Source organism: Hyperoodon ampullatus (genome assembly GCF_949752795.1).
Source record: "Hyperoodon ampullatus genome assembly, chromosome: 10".
Lineage (NCBI taxonomy): Eukaryota > Metazoa > Chordata > Mammalia > Artiodactyla > Ziphiidae > Hyperoodon > Hyperoodon ampullatus.
In genome coordinates, this window is record NC_136923.1 from 89,135,387 (window position 1) to 89,156,551 (window position 21,165).

General features: G+C 36.3%; 1 protein-coding gene across 1 annotated transcript in view; it reads right to left on the reverse strand.

The window, feature by feature from the left end:
• The window catches only part of CDKAL1 (CDKAL1 threonylcarbamoyladenosine tRNA methylthiotransferase), a gene marked incomplete at its 3' end in the record, with an annotated part of 656,191 nt that overhangs the window by 156,992 nt on the left and 478,034 nt on the right, over nt 1-21,165 (reverse strand). Inside the window, exon 12 of the mRNA XM_079712248.1 lies at nt 17,786-17,966. Within this exon, the coding sequence (XP_079568374.1) occupies nt 17,786-17,966 (181 nt within the window). The remainder of the gene's footprint in view (nt 1-17,785; nt 17,967-21,165) is intronic.

Sequence of the window (21,165 nt, forward strand, 5' to 3'; positions counted from 1 at the left end):
GATCTAGTAAGATAGTTAAGAATTAAAAATGAGAGACTATGGTATTTTTTAACCTTTGTAAACTTCCTCAAAGTTTGCATTCTGTTTTTCTGTTTTCAACAGACATCAGCAAAAAAGTCAAAGTGAAGGGGGCTTCCCTGGTGGCGCAGTGGTTGGGAGTCCGCCTGCCGATGCAGGGGACACGGGTTCGTGCCCCGGTCCGGGAGGATCCCACACGCCGCGGAGCGGCTGGGCCCATGAGCCATGGCCGCTGAGCCTGCGTGTCCAGAGTTCGGGCATAGCGATGAAGGGTTTAAACCCTGGGTCTTACCTGAAGCTGGTCTGGGGGTTAAAGAAAACATGGCACCTGTTGGGAAGGCAAAGGGAGGTGCCTGGGATTCAATGCCAGATTCTGACCCTGAACACTTACAGACACGCCTTACGACAGCTGGAGCAGCACTGCGTCTGCCTATGGCTGCTGTCCATTGACCCATTTGGGCCCTATTATCTATTCCATGGATGAAACACTGGGTAAATAATTTTACCATGTGAAGCCTCAGAGCCCAGATTCCTACATCTTCAAGGTTGTCACGCTGGTTAAAGCATTTTGCCTTTAAATGAGTAAAAATTTGGCTCTAAAATTCTATACATTTAAAATAGAAATTGAGAATTCTGTATTTTAATTAAGTCAGAGCTTTATTTTAGGCACTGCTTTTCTTTCTCCCTTGCCACTATAATTTATTATTGATAGCATGGCTAGGAAGCAGAGTACAGAGCCAGAATGCCTGGTGTTAAATCCTAACTCCACCACTATCTGTGTGACTTTGAGTGAGTTACTTATACTCTTTGTGCCTCAGTTTCCTCAAATGTAAAATGGGGATAAGAACAGTCGCTACCTAGGGTTGTTGTGAAGATTAAATGCATCGATACACATAAAGCATCAAAAATGTGCTTGGTACATGGTGAACATTATACAAGGTGTAAGCTGCTAGCATCCTCTAGCTTACAAGCCATAGAGATTCTTCCTGTAAAGTCTCTCTTGTTCACTCTTTTCTGTCTACTCCTAAATTCACCACCAACACTTAGACCTCTCATGGCAGTACTATTTCCTTACACTCTCAATTCCTGCCTGCAGCCTTTCTCCACTTGGATGCATCCTGCATATTCTTCCTAATTTCACCTTCCCACAATATTGCTGAAACTGCGTCACTCCTCTGCTTAAAAACATCCGAACAGCAGATGTTGCCTACTAAGTACAGATGATGTACTTTTTTTTTTTTCCTGGCCACTCTGTGCAGCTTGCAGGATCTAAGTTTCCCAACCAGGGATTGAACCTGGGCCACGGCAGTGAAAGTGCCAAGTCCCACCCACTGGACCGCCAGGGAAGTCCCAGATGATGTACTTCTGACGGCTCAGCTTGTGATTGTTATCTAGGTTCCCAGGGGCTAAGGCTGTGAGTCTGGGTGTAATTACAGAGTCAGAATTCCCTTGACTGGCCCCAATCCATCTTCTAAAAGGTCTTTCTCATGATTTACTATAAACCCTGCATTTTAGAAGAACTAAACTCATCTAAACCCATCATTTTCTAGAAACATCTTGTCCCTTACTTCTAATATGTTTCATATAGTGAAAACCTCAGCTTAAAAGTTTCTGACAGTGACCTTGGTCATCACACTCACAAGCCTCTAAGTGTTAACAGCCTTTTGTATCACTCTTACAGCAGTGAAGACACACTGCCCTGTAGTACTGCCATTTACACCATCTTTCTCTCCTTTCTGGATTATGCTATTTCAGAATAAGGAATGCCTAGGAATCATCTTGATACCTGGTGTAGCACCCAGCCCAGCTCCTGGCATATAGAAGCTTATCTGATACCAGATAGATTAATTAATGTTATCCTAACTGTAGCTTCAACTATAATTTTTAAAATAGCAGATCTGATTGCCAAAGTGATCGAGAGACTTAAATTACTCCCCAGAGCCATGTTTTTGGTCATCATGGGCACTATGCCTGCTGTGGTTACATCACACTGATGAGAGGCGCCGGCAGAGAGCCTTCTTTCAACTTCCAATCTGTCCCTGTTAACTCTGGCTTCTAACAGAAGATAAATCAAATTAAACTACTTCACAGTGGTCTTTAGGTTCTCTAATGGAATAGGATTTCAGGTACCTGACAAATTATCCATTTGGATAACCTTTCTAGACCTTTGAAGAACTCACTGATTTTCATTTTAATAGCATAAAATGAACAAAAAGGGCTGCTCCCTGGGGGTCTTGGGGCTCCTGGGCTCTCTAAGATTTAATATCAAATTAGGTGGGAAGAGATCCATCAATTACTGGATCTTGGCATTAACTCTGTAATGTCCCCAGTGATTTCAATCATATGTTTCTGGGCTTGACTCCAAGTAGAATCAAGCATAACTTAATCCCACCAACTGGAATTTACATATAGGATTCTTCCTCCACATTTGTTTGTCCTAAAATAACAAGTTCAAATCACCCAGAAAGTAGTTTGAGAGGACACTTTTTGACTTCACAGATAACGAAGGTCCAGAGGAAAGACAGTAAAGGAATACAAGGTACATGGAAAGTATTTCTGACTCCCACAGTATGACTTTGACACTGAGTAACATCCTGATACAGTGGTGAATCTCATAGCATTTCAGGAGAAATATGTCACTCATGACCTATGAATTCCCCCTAAGTGTTAAAGACATTTCATCCATGAATTTCCCTATCTCCTCTTGATCCACACAAGTTTTTGATCTGCACAGTTTTTGAGAATGAAAGTTCTACATGTACTTAATTGCTGTGTAAATATACAGGCACTTCAATGAAACAAATTTTCTGCCTTTCCAATTTTAGTTTCCCCTCTCTGTCACTGCACACTCAATTTAAAGTATCTTGTTTAAGGACCTACTGCATAGCACAGGGAACTCTATACTCAATATTAAGTAACAACCTAAATGGGAAAAGAATTTGAAAAAGAATAGATACACATATAACTGAATCACTTTTCAGTACTCCTGAAACTAACACATTGTTAACCAACGATACTCCAATATAAAATAAAAAGTTAAAAAAAAAAATAAAGTGTCTTGTTGGGGGGAGGGATAAATTAGTAATTTGGGATTAACAAACACATACTACTATATATAAAATACATGAACAACAAAAATTTACTGTATAGCACAGGGAACTGTATTTAATATCTTGTGATAACCTATAATGGAAAATAATCTGAGAAAGAATACATACACATACACATAAAATTGAATCATTTCATTGTACACCTAAAACGTTATAAATCAACTATACGTCAATAAAAAAAGGGAAAAATAAAGTATCTTGTTTAAAAATATTGTAGCCTAAGGATTAAAAACTGATAGAAAAAAGTCGAAAGATTTAGAATAGATTTAAACTAAGAAATGAAAAATCTTTTTTTTTAGAAATATTTCCCAATTTTACATTAATTAATTAATTAATTAATTAATTAATTTTTGGCTGCATTGGGTCTTCGTTGCTGCCTGTGGGCGTTTTCTCTAGTTGCGGTGAGCGGGGGCTACTCTTCGTTGTGGTGTGCAGACTTACTGCGATGGTTTCTCTTGCTGCGGAGTATGGGCTCTAGGCACCCAGGCTCAGTAGCTGTGATTTGCGGGCTCTAGAGCACAGGCTCAGTAGTTGTGGTGCACGGGCTTAGCTGCTCTGCGGCATGTGGGATCTTCCCGGACCAGAGCTTGAACCCGTGTCCCCTGAATTGGCAGGTGGATTCTTAACCACTGTGCCACCAGAGAAGACCCCGAAATGAAAAATCTTTTAGACTACATAACTGTAGCAGTCCAAGCTATCATAAAATTGAAAGTGGGAATTAAACCACTAAGATTTTTGAGCTTTCAAGGCCTGTTTTTTCTTCCTACCTTTGATCCTATTAAATACTTGAGAGTAAACATTCTTATGCTAAAAATAGATAAGTACACAGTGAAGAAACCAGACACCACCTTAACCACTTGATAGAAATTAACATCACCAATAAGGGGCAAAAAGACATCATATGCCTCCAGATGTGACATTCTGAGAAGAACATAACATCATTTATTTAGTTTAACAGGGCCAAATATATAACATGAATTTAATCATGAGGAAAATTCAAACCCCAATTGAGGGACATTCCATAAAATAACTGGCCAGTACTCTCAAAAACTGTCACTATGTCATGAAATATAAAGAAAATCTAATAAGAAACTGGTATATAAAAAATAAATGAAATTAAAAAAAAAAGGAAGTGAACATCTTTGAGGGGCCATTATTCTGCTTATTATGGGGACTTGTGGTGAGTTTTTTTTTAAAATTTCAGGATTAATTCCAATTGATATTTAACTCTTTTCTTTTCCAGAGGCTTTTCAAGTATAGACAATATGGTCAAATACTAAATAAATAAGAAAAAAAAAGGAAAGAAAATCCAAGGAACTGTCTTGATTAAAGAGGACTAAAGAGATTAAATATAAGATTCTGAACTGAATCCCATAACAGAAAAACGACAGCTATGAAGGACACTGTTGGGATTCTTGACAAAATTGGAATCTGAACTGTAGATTAGGGAAAGTACAGTACCAGTGTTAAATTTCCTGAATATGATAACAATATTGTGATTATATATAAGATCCTTGTTTTTGGGAAACACACACTAAATATTAAGGGGTAAAGGGGCATGATGTCTGTCTGTAATCTACTCTGAAATTGTTCAGGGGAAAAATCTATGTCTAAGTCTCTGTTTCTTGAAAGAAAGCAAATTCAGCAAAATGCTAAAAACACTGATAAATCTTGGTAAAGGGTATACTGGAGATATAATCTTACAACTTTTCTGTAAAGTTTAAAATCATTTTTAGGAAATAAATTTCTAGGGTCTATAAATAAAAAAAAATCACTGCTATGACAGAAAACAACTTTGGAAACCAACACTTTTTTGGTCAAAATGTTCTAAAATTATTTTGAATTTCTGTGATAAGTACTCATTTTACTGTTTACTATGTATAAAATAGATAACTAATGAGAACCTACTGTATAGCTCAGGGAACTCTACTCAGTTTCTGTAGTGACCTAAATGGGAAGGAAATGCGAAAAAAGAGGAGGTATATGTATAAGTATAGCTGATTCACTTTGCTGTACTGTAGAAACTAATACAACATTGTAAAGCAACTATAGTCCAATAAAAATTAATTATTAAAAAAAAAAGAGCATGGAGCAAAGAGTAAAGAATGGAGTCTAAGTCTCCAGTGTTTCACTTAGTAGTTATGTAACCTTGGGGGAGTTTACTTAACTTCTCTGAGCCTCAGCTAACTCATCTGTAAAGTAAAAAATAATACCAGATACCTGAAAGTATTGTTGGAAGAATAACACAGGACAAAGTACACAAAAAGCACAGACTATACGATTCTGGCATGTGTTACATTCAAACAATGGAAGTTTCTTTTCCCTGCCCTTTGAATCTTATATATCACTTCTATACAGATGCTTTATTATGAGTAGCAAAAATAAAGAATCAGGACATTCATCATAGATTATATGATCTCAGAACGTAATTAGTAGAGTACAGTTTTATCCATTTGAATGCTTATCTGGTTATATTTGATTTGTTAGTCCTCAATTATGAAATAAACATGTTTCTAAGAGGCAGGAGTTAGAAAAGAGTGTCATATTAAATTACCAAATATATTCTGTTGACCTAAATACACATTTAACATTAGCTCTAATACTTGGAACTACACTTATAAATCCCTTGGAAGGTTATAAATATGGAGTTATTAATGAACCACAGTTATCACAGAAAAAAATAAGGTCAAGAAATAAGATAGATCATAAGGTTCTTTATCTTTAGAAGTTACTCCAAAGTCTACTCAGTTCTAAACTTCTTATTAAGATAATAAAAAGTGAGTTCAAATTGAATATTACAATTTTAATAAATCAAGTTCATATAAAAGGTGTAAAAGAATTATGTAGATCCTTCTAACTTTTCTGAAACTTATATAAAGCAAAGCATGTAATCATCACTGAAAAAGTCAGACTAAAATACAATAAAGATGACTTTGCAAAGGACAGAATTTATATTCCTTTATTTAATATAAATTCACTCAGTCCTTCTCAACCCTAATACCCACCACCATTCAGCATCTGAGAGAAAAACTTATATCCACATATCTTCCCACTGTTTTGGTGATTATAAATTCATAAAAGAAGCAGGATAAAAATAAATGCCAAAATGAAAGCAAGAAATTAAAATATCATAAGAAACAAGTTAAGTGCATTTTTTTTTTCTACAGAAGTTAAAAAAAAAAAAAAAAAAGATTTTCTGGGCTTCCCTGGTGGCACAGTGGTTGAGAGTCCACCTGCCGATGCAGGGGACACGGGTTCGTGCCCTGGTCCGGGAAGATCCCACATGCCATGGCTAGGCCCGTGAGCCATGGCCGCTGAGCCTGCGCGTCCGGAGCCTGTGCTCCGCAACGGGAGAGGCCACAACAGTGAGAGGCCCGCGTACAGCAAAAAAAAAAAAAAAAAAAAAAAGATTTTCTGTAAGGTCACGATGAAGTACAAATTCAGACTGCTATCACTGAACTCAAGGCTCTCAAATCATATCTGACTCTTCATTGTTCTAAAGTTGGGTTATTTTAGAAAATTTGAAATACTAGGATTCCCAAGACAAACCCATGGTTCCAAAGTATAGCCATCCCTGATTTTTTCTTACAATGGCTTGTATTTAACAGAAGAGTCATAAGAAAGGGTTTCAGGTATCAACAAAAATCTGTGCTTTTCCTATCTTTACCATCCTGAACATAGCATGGCTCCATCCTGGAGTTACAGTCTACATGTGTCTAGTCCTGTGGGTCTGACTACATGAAAGCTGATTTATGTGATAATGGAATTCAGTTTGTTAATGTCACATCAGGACTTAATAAAAAGTTAGGCAGTTCTCTGTGGCAGGCAGGCAGGCAGGCAGGCAAGAGGTCAGAGGGCAGAAAATTAGGGGGAGCAGTGACCATACACTGAAAGAAGGTTGGGATTTTCTGAAGAATAATTTAGGCTGAGAGGAATCAGGAGCAAGCTTTTCAAAAACAAAACAAAACGAAACAAAAAAGAAAAAAAGAAAATCCACCTGTGGCAGTAAAAATAAATAGTGGTCTCACTAGTGCTACCTCTTTCCTAGTTTTGGGAGTGAGAAGCCTAAAATGGGTCTCATGGGCTAAAATCAAGGTGCTGGCAGCGCTGTGTTCCTTCTGGAGTGTCTAAGTGAGAATCTGTTCCTGACCTTTTCCAGTTTCTAGAGGCCATGTGCATTTTTTAGCTCATGGTCCTGTCCTTGAACTTCAAAGCATATTATTCCGATCTCTGCTTCTGGCCTTACATCTCCCCCCCTCTAACTTTAACATTTCTGCCTTCCTCTTACAAGAACCCTTGTGATTACACTGATCCCACCCAGATAATCCACAATAATTTCTCCATTTCAAATGCTTTAACTTAATCACATCTTCAAAGTCCTTTTTACTCTGTAAGGTAACATATTCACAGGTTTGGGGATTAGGGTGTGGACATCTTTGGGGGCCAATTATTCTCTCTACCACAGCTGGTCTCATTGCCGCCATTTTGAGCCATACAATCAACTAATTTAATTATTATGTTTAACATTCCTAGTTCACATTCAAGAAGAAGTCATTCAATTTATTGATTACACAAACAAAAAGTCATTGGATTCACAGTAAAGTAAAAGGTGAAAGAATAGGGAAATGCCGAAAACATATCTAGGCCCATGATCTAGAAAAATAAAGCACCTAAATTTTCTAAACATGGTTTGAAAGGTGGCCTTGAAACCAAATGATAGAGAATCCAAGATTATTAAGAGTTTCAAGGGGCCTTAGAGATCATTCAATTCAATTCTCCATTTGTTAAACGAATACCATCTGTATAAAAACTCACTCGAAGTAGGCTGTTCCCAACCACCTCTCTGGATTATAATCTAGCTCATACTTCCTTAATGTTACTACAGTCATCATAAAAGACTCTGTTAAGTGATCTGCTGAAATCTATTAAAAACAAAACTATGGACAGGCTAAACACTCTACCAAAAGAGGAAATTAAAAGAGAAATGATATGTCCAGAAAAAAGAAACTTAAAAGACCCACTGGAGGGCTTCCCTGGTGGCACAGTGGTTAAGAATCCAACTGCCAATGCAGGGGACATGGGTTCAAGCCCTGGTCCGGGAAGATCCCATGTGCCACGGAGCAACTAAGCCCATGAGCCACAACTACTGAGCCTGCACTCTACAGCCCGCAAGCCACGACTACTGAGCCTGTGCTTTAGAGTCCGCGAGCCACACTACTGAGCCCGTGCACCACAGCTACTGAAGCCTGCATGCCTAGAGCCTGTGCTCCGGAACAAGAGAAGCCACCGCAATGAGAAACCCACGCACCCCAACGAAGAGTAGCCCCCGCTCACCGCAACTAGAGAAAGTCCACATGCAGCAACAAAGACCCAATGCAGCCAAAAACAAAAATAAAATAAATTAAAAAAAAAAGACTCACTGGAAGAATCGAATACAATTGTGTAAGAACCCCAAAATATTCCTTCTGAAAAGAGAAGTCAAAACGAAAATAATCCTGAGAAAAGGGGCTTCCCTCGACATATGTTTGGAAATCAATTTAGAATAAAGTATAATGGACAATCTAGAGTATAAAAACTCTTGAAAATATTTTTACCTCTCCCCCAAGGAAAAACTTTAATTTGAAAATCAGAGACTGTGTAAATAATGTAATTATACTATCAAGTAAGGAAAAATATCAGAATTCCTTCCATTAAGGCAACTTGATAGTCTCTAAAATACTGAGTTGTTAAACTTTAGATCATACTCAGAAACAACAAGCTTTTAAAAACATTTAGAGAAAGTAACAAAGCTCTTTCTATCTGCTTTATTTCTCTGTTTTGCTTTTTTAAAGAACTTACAGGCAGCTACATTTGGGAGAGCCATTATATGTCATTGTTCTTAAACCTGCATATGATTTAAGAACATTTCTTATTCAACATCTACTCCAAGCGGTCACCTGGCCTTGGTTTGAATACCTGCAGCAAAAATTCACTCCCTCACAGGGAAATCTACTGGGGACAGTTTCAGCAAAGCTGCCTGGATCAATCTCAAGGATGGCCCTCCAAGTGCCTCAGAAACATGCACCCACACTCCTCAGAGCTGAGGCAGGAAGCATCTACTGTGGCCTCATTATCCCTAGGGTAAATGTTCTCGAAACTGCAGGTAAGTGAGTTATGACTCTTTTGTGCTAACATATATCTAAAGACATTATCTTAGTTCCAAGATGTAAGACAAGCAAGCAGGTGGATTTAATATCACAATTTAACATTTTAAACCAATATGAAAATTCCAAAGCTACTCTCATCACCTAAAAATTATTTTTTCAAGTCATAAGCCTCTTAAAATAAAGACTTCATTACAACTTCATTATTTTTCATCAAAATTTTCTAAAAACAAAGTCTGGAATTGATAGCTAAGGATCAAATGACTTTTTAAACTTAAGTTACCTTTTCTAGGCAGACTAAGAACCTCAGCCATAATTTTAAAATACTAATAGAATTACTTAAGATTAATGAAGACTACTCAAGGAAGACTCAATGAAATAGAAAATGTAAACATGCAAATTTGACCTTTCATCTAAAAGTCTAAGGTCACTCCCAATTAGCTTAAGTGATTCCACTATTAAATCTCATACATTAATAAGCTTGCAAAAGCTAAGAAAAAATTTTTAGTCTATCCTGATCATGAAAATACATTGCCTAAGTTATTTTCATTATCAATTTAAGAGGGTTATACTTTTTTTTCAGCAGGCAATAAGGATTGGCAAAAAATCTGCCCCTCCCACCTATGCAAATGCAAAACTCAACTGTATGGTGCTTTTATCCATTTAATGATTTAAATGATTAAAAAATACACAAAATTTAGTTCATTTATCAGAGCTCTACTATAAAGCATGAAAAGCACTGGGATTTACTTATATTAATACTAGGATTCATGTAAACATAGTTATGGGAAAGGGAAAAGTATACTGAAATTATTCATGTCATTTATTGGAGAAGAACATTTGGGGGGGTGATTTTAGTGGAAATAAAATATACCTAAGAAAACAATATATTTTCACTAAGAGGCACTCGAAAGACAGAATAAAAAGTGTTGTTTGAAAGTAACTGATATTGTGGTCTTCTTCCAATAAGGGGTTAGAGCCCATCTTCATTGTTCATTTTTTAGGCAAGGAAATGGGAAACAAATTAGATAAGAAACAATGGATATCTATTTTGTAGCAGTGTTTTAGTGACGTCCAGTTACTAAGCAGTTTCATAAAGTACCTACCTTAGGGTAGACAATTGTTAATTTTTGATAAATTTAGGAAAACCAGGGAGATTCAATGCACATGATATATCCTCTCTTTGATGGCAGGTCATCAAAGGGTTTCATCATTAATACTTAATTCCTTTTATTTAAGATTCTGAATTTTATAAAGATGAAACTCTTCCAGGCTAGTTTTTACCTAGAGCATAATTACAGAAATTTAGAGAAGTGTGTGGATTGAGTTGTATCTCCCGCCAAAAAAGATATGTTGAAGTCCTAACCCCCATAATCTCAAAATGCAGCCTTATTTGGAAAGAGGATTACTGCAGATGTAATGAGCTGAGATGAGGAATAGGGCGGGTCCCTAATCTAATATGGCTGGGGCCCTTACAAGAAATAGCCATGTGAAGACAGAGACACACAGGGATACCATGTGACAATGAAGGCAGAAAATCAGCTACAAGCAAAGGAAAAAGATTAGCAGCAAACCACCCAAAGCTAGGAAGAAGCAAGGAAGGATTTTCCTACGTGGTCCAGAGGAAGCCTGCCTCTGGACTTCAGTATTCAGAACTGTCAGACAATAAATTTCTGTTGTTTTAAAATGAAATGAGCTATCAAACCATAGAAAGACATAGAGAAACCTTAAATGCACACTACTAAGTGAAATAAGCCAATCTGAAAAGGATACAACACTCTAGGATTCCAACTATCTGACATTCTGGAAAAGGCAAAATTATGAATACAGTAAAAATAATCAGTGGTTCCCAGGTGTTGGGGGGTAGGGGAGGGATGAACAGGTAGAGCACAGAGAATTTTTAGAGAAGGGAAACTATTCTGCATGATACTATAATGGTAGATACATGTTTTCACACATTTCCACAAATGCAAAGAATGTAGACTGAAATGTAAACTACTGACTTTGGGTGATAATGATGTGCCGATGTAGGTTCATCGATGTAACCAACGTACCACACTCTGGGGTGGGAGGTTGATATCAGGGAAGCTGTATGTGTGTGTGTGGCAGAGTATATGGGAACTCTATGTACTTTCTACTCAATTTTGCTATGAACCTAAAACTGCTCTAAAATATGAAGTCTAAAAAAAAAAAAATGGTTCTGCTATGCCAGGATTGGGTGACAGAAGTCTAAAAATGTAAGGAAGATGCTAAGGGGCTATGTTTAAAAGATAAAAGAGCAAAATAAAAAGCATCTGAAAGCTGATTTTATGCAATGAGCTCTGCTTCTGGCTAAGGCAAACCAGCCTGTATCAGATCAATGATCTTGCCAAGAACAATTAGAAAAGGTGAATAAAATTTATAATATATACTGTTTGAACAACAAAAAGCTACCAAGGCAGTGAGATCCTGAGGAACTAAGATCCTGGAGAGAAGCTCAATATTTGGATCTACTTTTCCCTTCTGGGTATTTATTAATTTGTAAGCAGTGATTGGGAGACTGAGCAGCCAGGTAAAAGCCAAGAGGCTGAGAAACTATGCAGAGCCTGAAGCATTCTCATGATCCTGCAGAGACAAAAATTAGAGTTGAAGACCTGGCCATAAAAAAAGGCCCTGCTAACCACCACAGAATTTCAGCTGAGATCCTGAAGAGCTCCACTAAGGTGGTATGTTGGCTGAGGCTTTTGACCAGCTCACCAGAGTTGATTATGTGCATCTCTTCCCAATTTCATGTGCTGTTCAGTGATATCACATTGGTGATTTGAAACTGGCAAGAGTGGAAGTATTTACACTATGGAAATCAGCAAAAGCTATAAACAGAACCCTTCCTGCTGAACATCAGTTGTTAAAAACCAACACACCCCTGCCTGCCTTCAAGAAGTAAGGGCAAGCCAGAAATAACCCAATCCTCAGAAAGACTGAAAAATAGTTTGAAAAATCAATCTCAGATCAATTCAAATAATCAGTCCTTATCTTAGAGTCTAGCAGAAGCAAAATTAAATACTCCCAGAGGAAGATACATTACAGTCTAGACCCTATAGTTTTTTTTTTTAAATAAACAATGGTAGTCATATAATAAAAATGATCAGGTATATGGAAAGAGAAGACAAATGATCAAAATCAAGAAAAAAAAGACAATACAAACAAACCAACATTAGATCCAGATACTGGAGAATTCAGTATGGGCTTTAAGGTAACTGATTAAATATGTTCAAAAAATATAGAGGAAAGTATGGGGAACTTCACTAGAACACTGGAATCTATAAAAAAAAAGAATCAAATTGTAATTCTAGAAGTAAAAAAATTAAAATGAGAAATTCCATATATGGGTTTGATGGCAGATTAAAAACAGATGAATAAAGGATTAGTAAACTAGAATAGCACTTCATAAATTTTAATGTACAGACAAATCATGTGGAGACAAAGAATGACTGAGAAGGTCTGGGATGGGGTGGGGCCTGAGAGCCTGCATTTCCAGCAGCCCCATGGGTGGACAGCAGTGCTGCTTCTCTAGGGACCACACATGCTACTGTTGCTGTTCATCTTGCTATTCACTACTGTGAATAGCAAGAAACTAGAAAAGAGGTGAGGAGAGAACATCCAGAAACAGAAAGAGAACAAAGAAGCAAAAATATAAAAAAGGGGCTTCCCTGGTGGCGCAGTGGTTGAGAGCCCGCCTGCCGATGCAGGGGACGCGGGTTCGTGCCCCGGTCTGGGAAGATCCCACATGCCGCGGAGTGGCTGGGCCCGTGAGCCATGGCCGCTGAGCTGCACGTCCGGAGCCTGTGCTCGGCAACGGGAGAGGCCACAACAGTGAGAGGCCCGCGTACCGCAAAAAAAAAAAAAAAAAATATATATATATATATATAAAAAAGGATAAATTAGACATTGGATATCATAACATGTATAACTGAAATTCTAGAAGAGAAGAGAAAGAGAGAATGGAGCAAAAGAAATACCTGGAGAGAGAATGGCTGACATTTTCCAAAGCTGATGAAAGAGGTCAGGGCAGAGTAAAGAAGCTCCAGGAATTCCAAGGAGGAAAAATACAAAGAAAAGTACTCAGCAGGGGGCTAAGGTAGAGAAGGCATCATATCATAAAGATCTGTTGATGTGATTTTTGTCTAATGGAATAAACTCCAGCGAAATACAGGGAAGAGCCACAACGTTTCTGAGAAACTGCTTTCATGAACAAAGAAAAATGACTCAGAGGGCAGAACCAAGAAACCAAAGGGTAGAGCAAATATCAAATTAACAGTCCCAGGGATTACACAGAGTATGTACCCTAATGAGGGGGGAAGGGATGAGGGAGTTTCTGGGGCCATCTTACAATTCCACTTAATACATTAGGTAATTCTAGGTATATTTAAGGGAAAATAATAGAAATACTATAAAAACTCTTCCAGAAAAATGTAGAGGAAGGAATACTTCCCAACTCATTTTATGAGACCAACATTACTCTGAAACCAAAATTAAGAAGACATTACAAGAAAACTACAGATCAAAATTTTCCGTGAACAAAGATGTAAAAATTCTTCACAAAATTTGAGCAAACTGACTGAAATGATATATCAAAAATAATACATCATGACCAAGAGAAGTTTATCCCAGGAATGCAAGGTTGATTTAAATATTCAAAAGCCATTCAGTAGAATTCACAATATTAACAGACTTAACACCACAAACAAACCATATGATTATTTCAATAGATGAAAAAGAAAGTGATAGAAGTTTAATTCTATTCATGATTAAAGTGTGCGTGTGCACACACATAATTTACCTAATTTACACACACACACGGTAAATTAGGACTTAGAAAGGGACTTCCCTAATCCCCAAACTACAGTTAACTTTTATACTGAATGATGAAATTCTGTAAACTCCACTCCTGAGTTAGGAAAGAAGAGAAAACTACCCAATTTTATTCAGTAGTGTACTGGAAGTTCCAGGCAATACAATAAGAAATAAAAGTTATGAGGATTGAAAAGGAACAAGTAAAACTGCAACTATCCTCAGATAATACAATTGTATATACAGAAAAATTGGAAGAAAAAAAAATCCTACAGAAAAACTATTAGAATAAATAAATTCAGCAAAGTTAATGGGTGAAAGGTAAATATGTTAAAATCAATTCTATTTCTAAATAGTAGTAACAATTAAAAATGATTAATAATATCAAGGGAATACATACATATGGATAAAAATAATAAATGATATGCAAGGCTTATATACAGAAAACTATCATTATTGAGAGAAATTAAAGAAGATTAAAATAACTAAGAGCTATATTTTATTCAAAGATGAAAAACTTGATATTATTACAATGTCAATTTTCCCCCAAATGATCTACAGAATCAATACAATATCAATTAAAATTCCAGCAGGATTTTTTGGTGGAAGTTGACAAATTTAGAAAGTCAAAGGATCAAGAATAGTCAGGACAATTTTCAAGGAAAAAACATTTGGAATACTTACACTGCCAATATCAAGACTTATTACAAAGCTACAGTAATTAACTTTGTGAGTTTGTGGAGAAATCAACAGACCAAAGGAATAGAATAAAGTTCCAGAAGAGACCCACGTGTAGAGACACTTGATTTATGATAAAGGTGACCAAGCAGAGCAGTGGGTAAAGGATGAGATTCCATAAGTGGTGATGACTCAAATGGATATCCTTATATTTTTTAAAAAGTCTTGACCTCCGTACCTCATAATCTAAACAAAAATAAATTCCAGTTGGATTAAAGATCTAAAAGTAAAAGGCAAAATCATAAAATCTAAGAGTACCTTTTGTGGGGGAGGGTATCTTCATGACAATATGGGGAAGGTAATCTTAAACAGGACCCAAAAAACACTAAAACAAGAAGAAAAATATTGATAAATTCTACATAAAATTAAGAATGCTCTTCAAAAGGCACCATTAAAAGAGTGCAAAGACTGGTTACAGAATGGAAGGTACTTAGATTACCATGACCAACAATGGACTTCTATTCAGAAAACACAAATAATTCCTGTAAATCAGAGGGAGGAACGGGGGAGGAAACAAACAAAACAGGTAAGCCAAGAGATAAAGGGGCAAAGGTGTGAACAGGCACTTCATGAAAAAGTGTATCCAAATCTCCAATAAACATATAAAAGGTATTCAGTATCAATAGTTGGCAGGGAGATATAAAAACCACAATTAGATTACATTACAGGACTTCCCTGGTGGCACAGTGGTTAAGAATCCGCCTGCCTACACAGGGGACACGGGTTCAATCCCTCGTCTGGGAAGATCCCACATGCCGCGGAGCAACTAAGCCTGTGCACCACAACTACTGAGCCCTTGTGCCACAACTACTGAAGCCCACGTGCCTAGAGCCCATGCTCCGCAACAAGAGAAACCACCGCAATGAGAAGCACACGCACCACAACGAAGAGTAGCTCCCGCTCGCCCCAACTAGAGAAAGCCCATGTGCGGCAACAAAGACCCGACATTGCCCACCCCCCCAAAAAAAGATTACATTACATTCCCATCAGAATGGTTACTAATAAAAACATACTGCCAACTGTTTGCAAGGATACAGAGTCACTAGCATTTTTAGATATACTGCTGCTGGAACTCTAAATTCAACTAGTTGGGAAAACTATTGGGGAGCATCTAGTAGAGCAGAGTAATTGTATTTCCTATGATCCAGCAATTACACTCCTAGCTAAACACCCAGCAGAAGCGTTTACATACACGAGGCAAATAAAAGATACAAGCAGGAAAGCTGACAGCTGTATTAGTTGCAATACTAACAATGGAATGTTTAAAAGACCCAATTCTTCTTTCACATTAGGATGGACAAATTGTGATTTGCATAAATGGAATACTATACAGCAAAGAAAATGAATGAGATACAGCTACTAGCAAAAACAGACTACTCTCACCAACACAATGTTAAATTAAAAAACCCAACATTCAAACACTGATGAATTCTTTCATTTATATCAAGTTTAAAAACAGGTCAAACTAATATGTCAGAATGAGGGATAGTGGTTTCTGTTGGGAAATAGGAGAGGATAGTAAAGAGAAAGGCATGATGGGGACCTCTGGGGTACTGCTAATGTCCTATTTCTTTTCTTTTTTTTTTTTTTTTTTTTGCAGTAGGCGGGCCTCTCACTGTTGTGGCCTCTCCCGTTGTGGAGCACAGGCTCCGCACGTGCAGGCTCAGCGGCCATGGCTCACGGGTGCAGCCGCTCCGCGGCATGTGGGATCTTCCCGAACTGGGGCACGAACCCGTGTCCCCTGCATCGGCAGGTGGACTCTCAACCACTGCGCCACCAGGGAAGCCCCTAATGTCCTATTTCTTGATCAGACTGAGGGTTACATGGAAGTATTCACTTTATGAAAACATACAGCTGTACACTTTTCTGCAGGTATTTTGAAGTTTAAAAACTTTTTTATTAAAGAAGTTTAAAAAAGAATGAATTAGACTATAAGGACAATAGAACAGTAGTTGTTAAGGAGATGGGGATGGAGAGAGTAGATTACTACAAAAAAAAGTAAAAGGGAGTTTGGTGGGGGGGCCTGATGGAACCATTCTGTATCTTGATTGTGGGACCAGTTACACTAGTGAATGCATTCATCAAAATTCAAAGAACTATATGCTGGAAAGAGGTAATTTTGCTGAATGCAAATTATACGTCAATAAAAATTGTAATTTAGATATAAAAAGTAATTAGTTCATTTGATTTCTTTTTATGTTTATGAAAAATTAATGGTAGCACACAATCTGTTTTGGTAATCAGAAACAAAGCAGAAAATTTTCAGTGAAAAAAATTCTACTTCCTCTTAAGGCTTACTAACATTTTTTCATCTTGGGCCAATGAATCTAGAAACTAAATGTTTGTTTGAGGTCATTAATTTCTGGTGCATTCTGGGAAACAGTTTGCCTTTACTGGCTCTCAAACTTTTTCACATTTATTTTAGGTCATCTTATTCTAATACATCCATGAACATGTAAGGAGGAAATTAAATTGAGGCTCACTGTGAAAGCCACACACATCTGAAATAGACAGACAGCATCATATCTATCCCATGGAAAAACAGGAAAACCAGGGGATCCTCAGAAAGTAACAAATTATGAAAAGCATCTCTTAAGAAGCAGGGAAGCCTCCTTTGCTCACAAATATTTAAGTTTTGCCTTATTGTGAAAGATCCAAGGCTTTATCCTATAAACAGTTAGTACTAGATATTAGTTTAAAAAATTTTCCCCGTGTCATCTGAACCTCACTCTTCAAGAGAAAGAAAAAAAGGTAATATTATGGTTGCCTAAGGTCATTTAATGTACCAAGGTCTCCCTGCCCCTGACCCCAACTGGGAACAAACATTCCGTATTTTGTAACTTAAGGGTTGGTTATACCATGTGCTAATTGTGTTAAGGCAGGAAACACAGCTGCATTTTTATAGCTGTTGGCTAAATATAATACCTTACAAGAAAAGTATCTTACCACTTGCGCTGGAACTTGTTCCATTTTTGCAGCAGGAGTTCCTGGTCTTGGGTAAAACTGGTTAATAAAGAGACTTGGAAACTTGTACTCTTCAACAAGTTTCACTGTTTCTTGAAAATCTTGGTCTGTTTCTCCAGGAAAACCACAGATAATGTCTGTAGCAATAGTTATTCCAGGAACTCTAGAAAATAATAAAACAAAAATGTACAAAGTTGACTACAGTCCATAATTATTCTATTTCCTTGACATTTTAAATACCACTATTCCTTTAAAATTAAATTTTTAGGAAAGGGACATTTGCAAACAGTTTTAAAATGCCCTAAATATTAAAAGTTTATGGAAAACACGGCCCCCTATCATCCTCAGGAAATACCCATTTAAAAAAATTTCAGATGTTTCTTCATCCTTCTACATTTTAATATTGATGCTTATTCTATTTCTAGACTTATTGACTATTAGGCAATATTTGCAGACTTCAATGAGGATTTAGCTCTTTAAACTACTCTATCCCTCCGCTTCCAACATAATCACTGCTCAATTTTTAGTTAAATTAATAGTGTTAATAGTATTTCCATTGGTATAAATGCTGAGATATTGTTCACTTTCACAGCCAACTGGTATACTGTCAATAAGTTATCTTTTGCCATATTTTTCTTAGAGTTAATAATTGCCTCCTTTTTAAAAAAATTGCTTAATATTCTATGTACCTATGTAAATGTTTTCCAGAAGATCCATCAGTTCTATCAAAAACCAATACTACTTTCTAAACTCTCGATGTACTATATAATTTACCAGTTCCATTTTTCTCTCTGGAAATGTCACTCCTAACTTTCTTTAAGTATGTGTTGCTTTCATAATGAACCAGCTGTCATCCCTGAATGTGGTTCCTTGGTTTTCTTTTCAATCCCCCCCCTTTTTTTTTCTGGATCCTATGTCTTCCTAATTCTTGACTATTCTATTCTCCTTAATTCTGCTGGAGCATTCTTTCAGAAGCTTCATCAAAAAGAGTGGCAGGGAAATTTTTTTGTTATTGTTTTAGCATCTCTGAACATGTCTTAATCCACACACAACTGACTGATAGTGTGGGGTGCATAGCCCTCCAAAATGAAAAGTATTACCCATCAGAATTTTGTATTGTTCCTTTTTTTTTTTTTTTTAAGTTGGCAAGGTTGAGATGAGATGTCCAGATCCACTCTGATGCAAACTTCTTTACATGTGCCCCACTATCTTTTTGAAAGCTTTTAGGTTACTAATTTTTTTCAATGTTTTTAAATTTCATGATAATAGGTCTTGGATTAAGTATTGAAATATTTGTACAGGGTACAATCTGGAGACTCATGGTCTATAGGTCTAATTTTATGCTATTTTAAAAATAATTTTTCTCTCTCTGTAACTCCTCTCCTTGCAATGTTGAAACTACAGGATGGACCCTCTAAGCTGCTCCACTATTATTTTCCACCTTGTGCTTTTGTTACATTTTCTGAAAGATTTACTTGAGTTTATCTTCCAATGCTTCTATTGAAAAAATTAATTGTTTACCATATTTTAAATTTCTAAGAGCTCTTTCTCATTTTCCAGTTTTCCTTTTCACAGCTTACTGTTTTTTAGAGATGCAATATCTTTTCTTAACTCTTTGAGGATACCAATTACAGTTTAGCCGCAATCTTTCCTTTGCTCACTTTAACTGTATCTATTTCCTCTGCGTTCTTGGATTTGGTCCCTTTCATTCATGACTAAGACCTGCCGTAATAAATAGTGACTCTTGCTGCCCTTTAATACTTAAGAATAAAGCACTAAAAGCTTTTCATCAGAGTGACTGGGTAATAAGCTCCATTTGTTTTTCAATAGGTCCATATGTTAGCATCTTGGAAGTCATTTCTCTTTGGCCATTGAATTTCTCCATAAGTATGCTACAATATTCTGTGTGAAAGAATGACAAATTTATTTTAAAAAATATTTCTTTCTTGATTTCTGCTTAGTCTCACCCAGCTATTAACTTGACTGAACTTTAATTAGTAAGGGAAGTTCCAAGGTCTGGAACTTTTCTATCTGATGCTAAATAGAAAATGAGACAATATACATACAGAAAAATCTAACAGTATATTTGGAAAAAAATTATTTAAAAAAATTTTATCGTGTTATAAAATTTTTTTCTTTTAAGGATAATTATCAAAATTACTGTTGAAAACCGTAAAAAATATACTTTTACAGTAAATGGTAAATAAAAAGACTATTTTCTAGACTAGCTAAAGCATGTGAAATAGAATTATGTTAATAACTTCAATTAGCAATTTTTTACAGTTGACTTACAACTATTTCTGAACAAAAGAAGTCCACACCTAAAAATAAAAGTAATGGATCACAGCAGAAGTGACAGAGAAGAGTCCATCTCCCCTAAGAAATTAGGGAAAAAAAAAAAAATCTGAGAAATTGCCTGTGAAACACTGCAGTGACAAAGACAATTGGTTATTGTTCCAGGCTATGAATTGGAATGAACTTGGCACTAGATTATGGGGTATTCCCAAAGGAAAGTACCTTACTGATCCTTCCCCGCTTCACCCCACATCCTCTTGATCCAATGTAGTTGAGTTCAGTATTATATAACACCTGCTTACTTTGGCCTTAAAGTCCATAGTGAAAAAGAAAAGACAAACCTTTACAGTAGTCATCATAAATGTTAAGGAAGGCGATGTCCAATGTATAAATATATTTGATAATCCACACAAAAAGGTGACCAATAACAGAGGTGGGGATAGGACACTATGAATTCATGAAAGACCTAAGTTAGTATTTAAAAGTAAAAGCAGTTTAAGTTTCAAAGTATATAAGAATATAAACTGATTACCCAAAAAATGTTTTCAAAGTAGAGACTACACTTTAATATTGAAGCTTATCTATACATTGATTTTGTATATGCAAATCATGCTACTTAGGTTCTTCAAAATAATTGGGCTCCTTAGGTGAACCAAATAAAATATCTCATATTTACACTGCTAATTAGCTTATTAGTAAATATTCTCTTCAGTTCATAAGAAAAATCAAAAATGTTTGAAGTGGACCAAATTCTAAACTAATTGCATGCATATGATTTAAGTGGCTATAAGGAAATTTTAAGGGGTATAAAATAGAATATTAATCCAAATATTTAATATGCTAATTGTGAGTAAATGCTGTTTTTTGAGACGGTATGAATTTTCAAATTACTAAAATTTTTAAAAATGATCATTTCCACAAATTTATTGAAGCTGTGAGTCTAATAAATATAATTACTAGGTATTATGCCTTTTTAAAATTTAAAAGACCTTCTATATTTACATTTTCATAGTAGCATTAATTCTGACGGAATGATGAAAATGAAAATGTTCAATTAGCTTAAATAA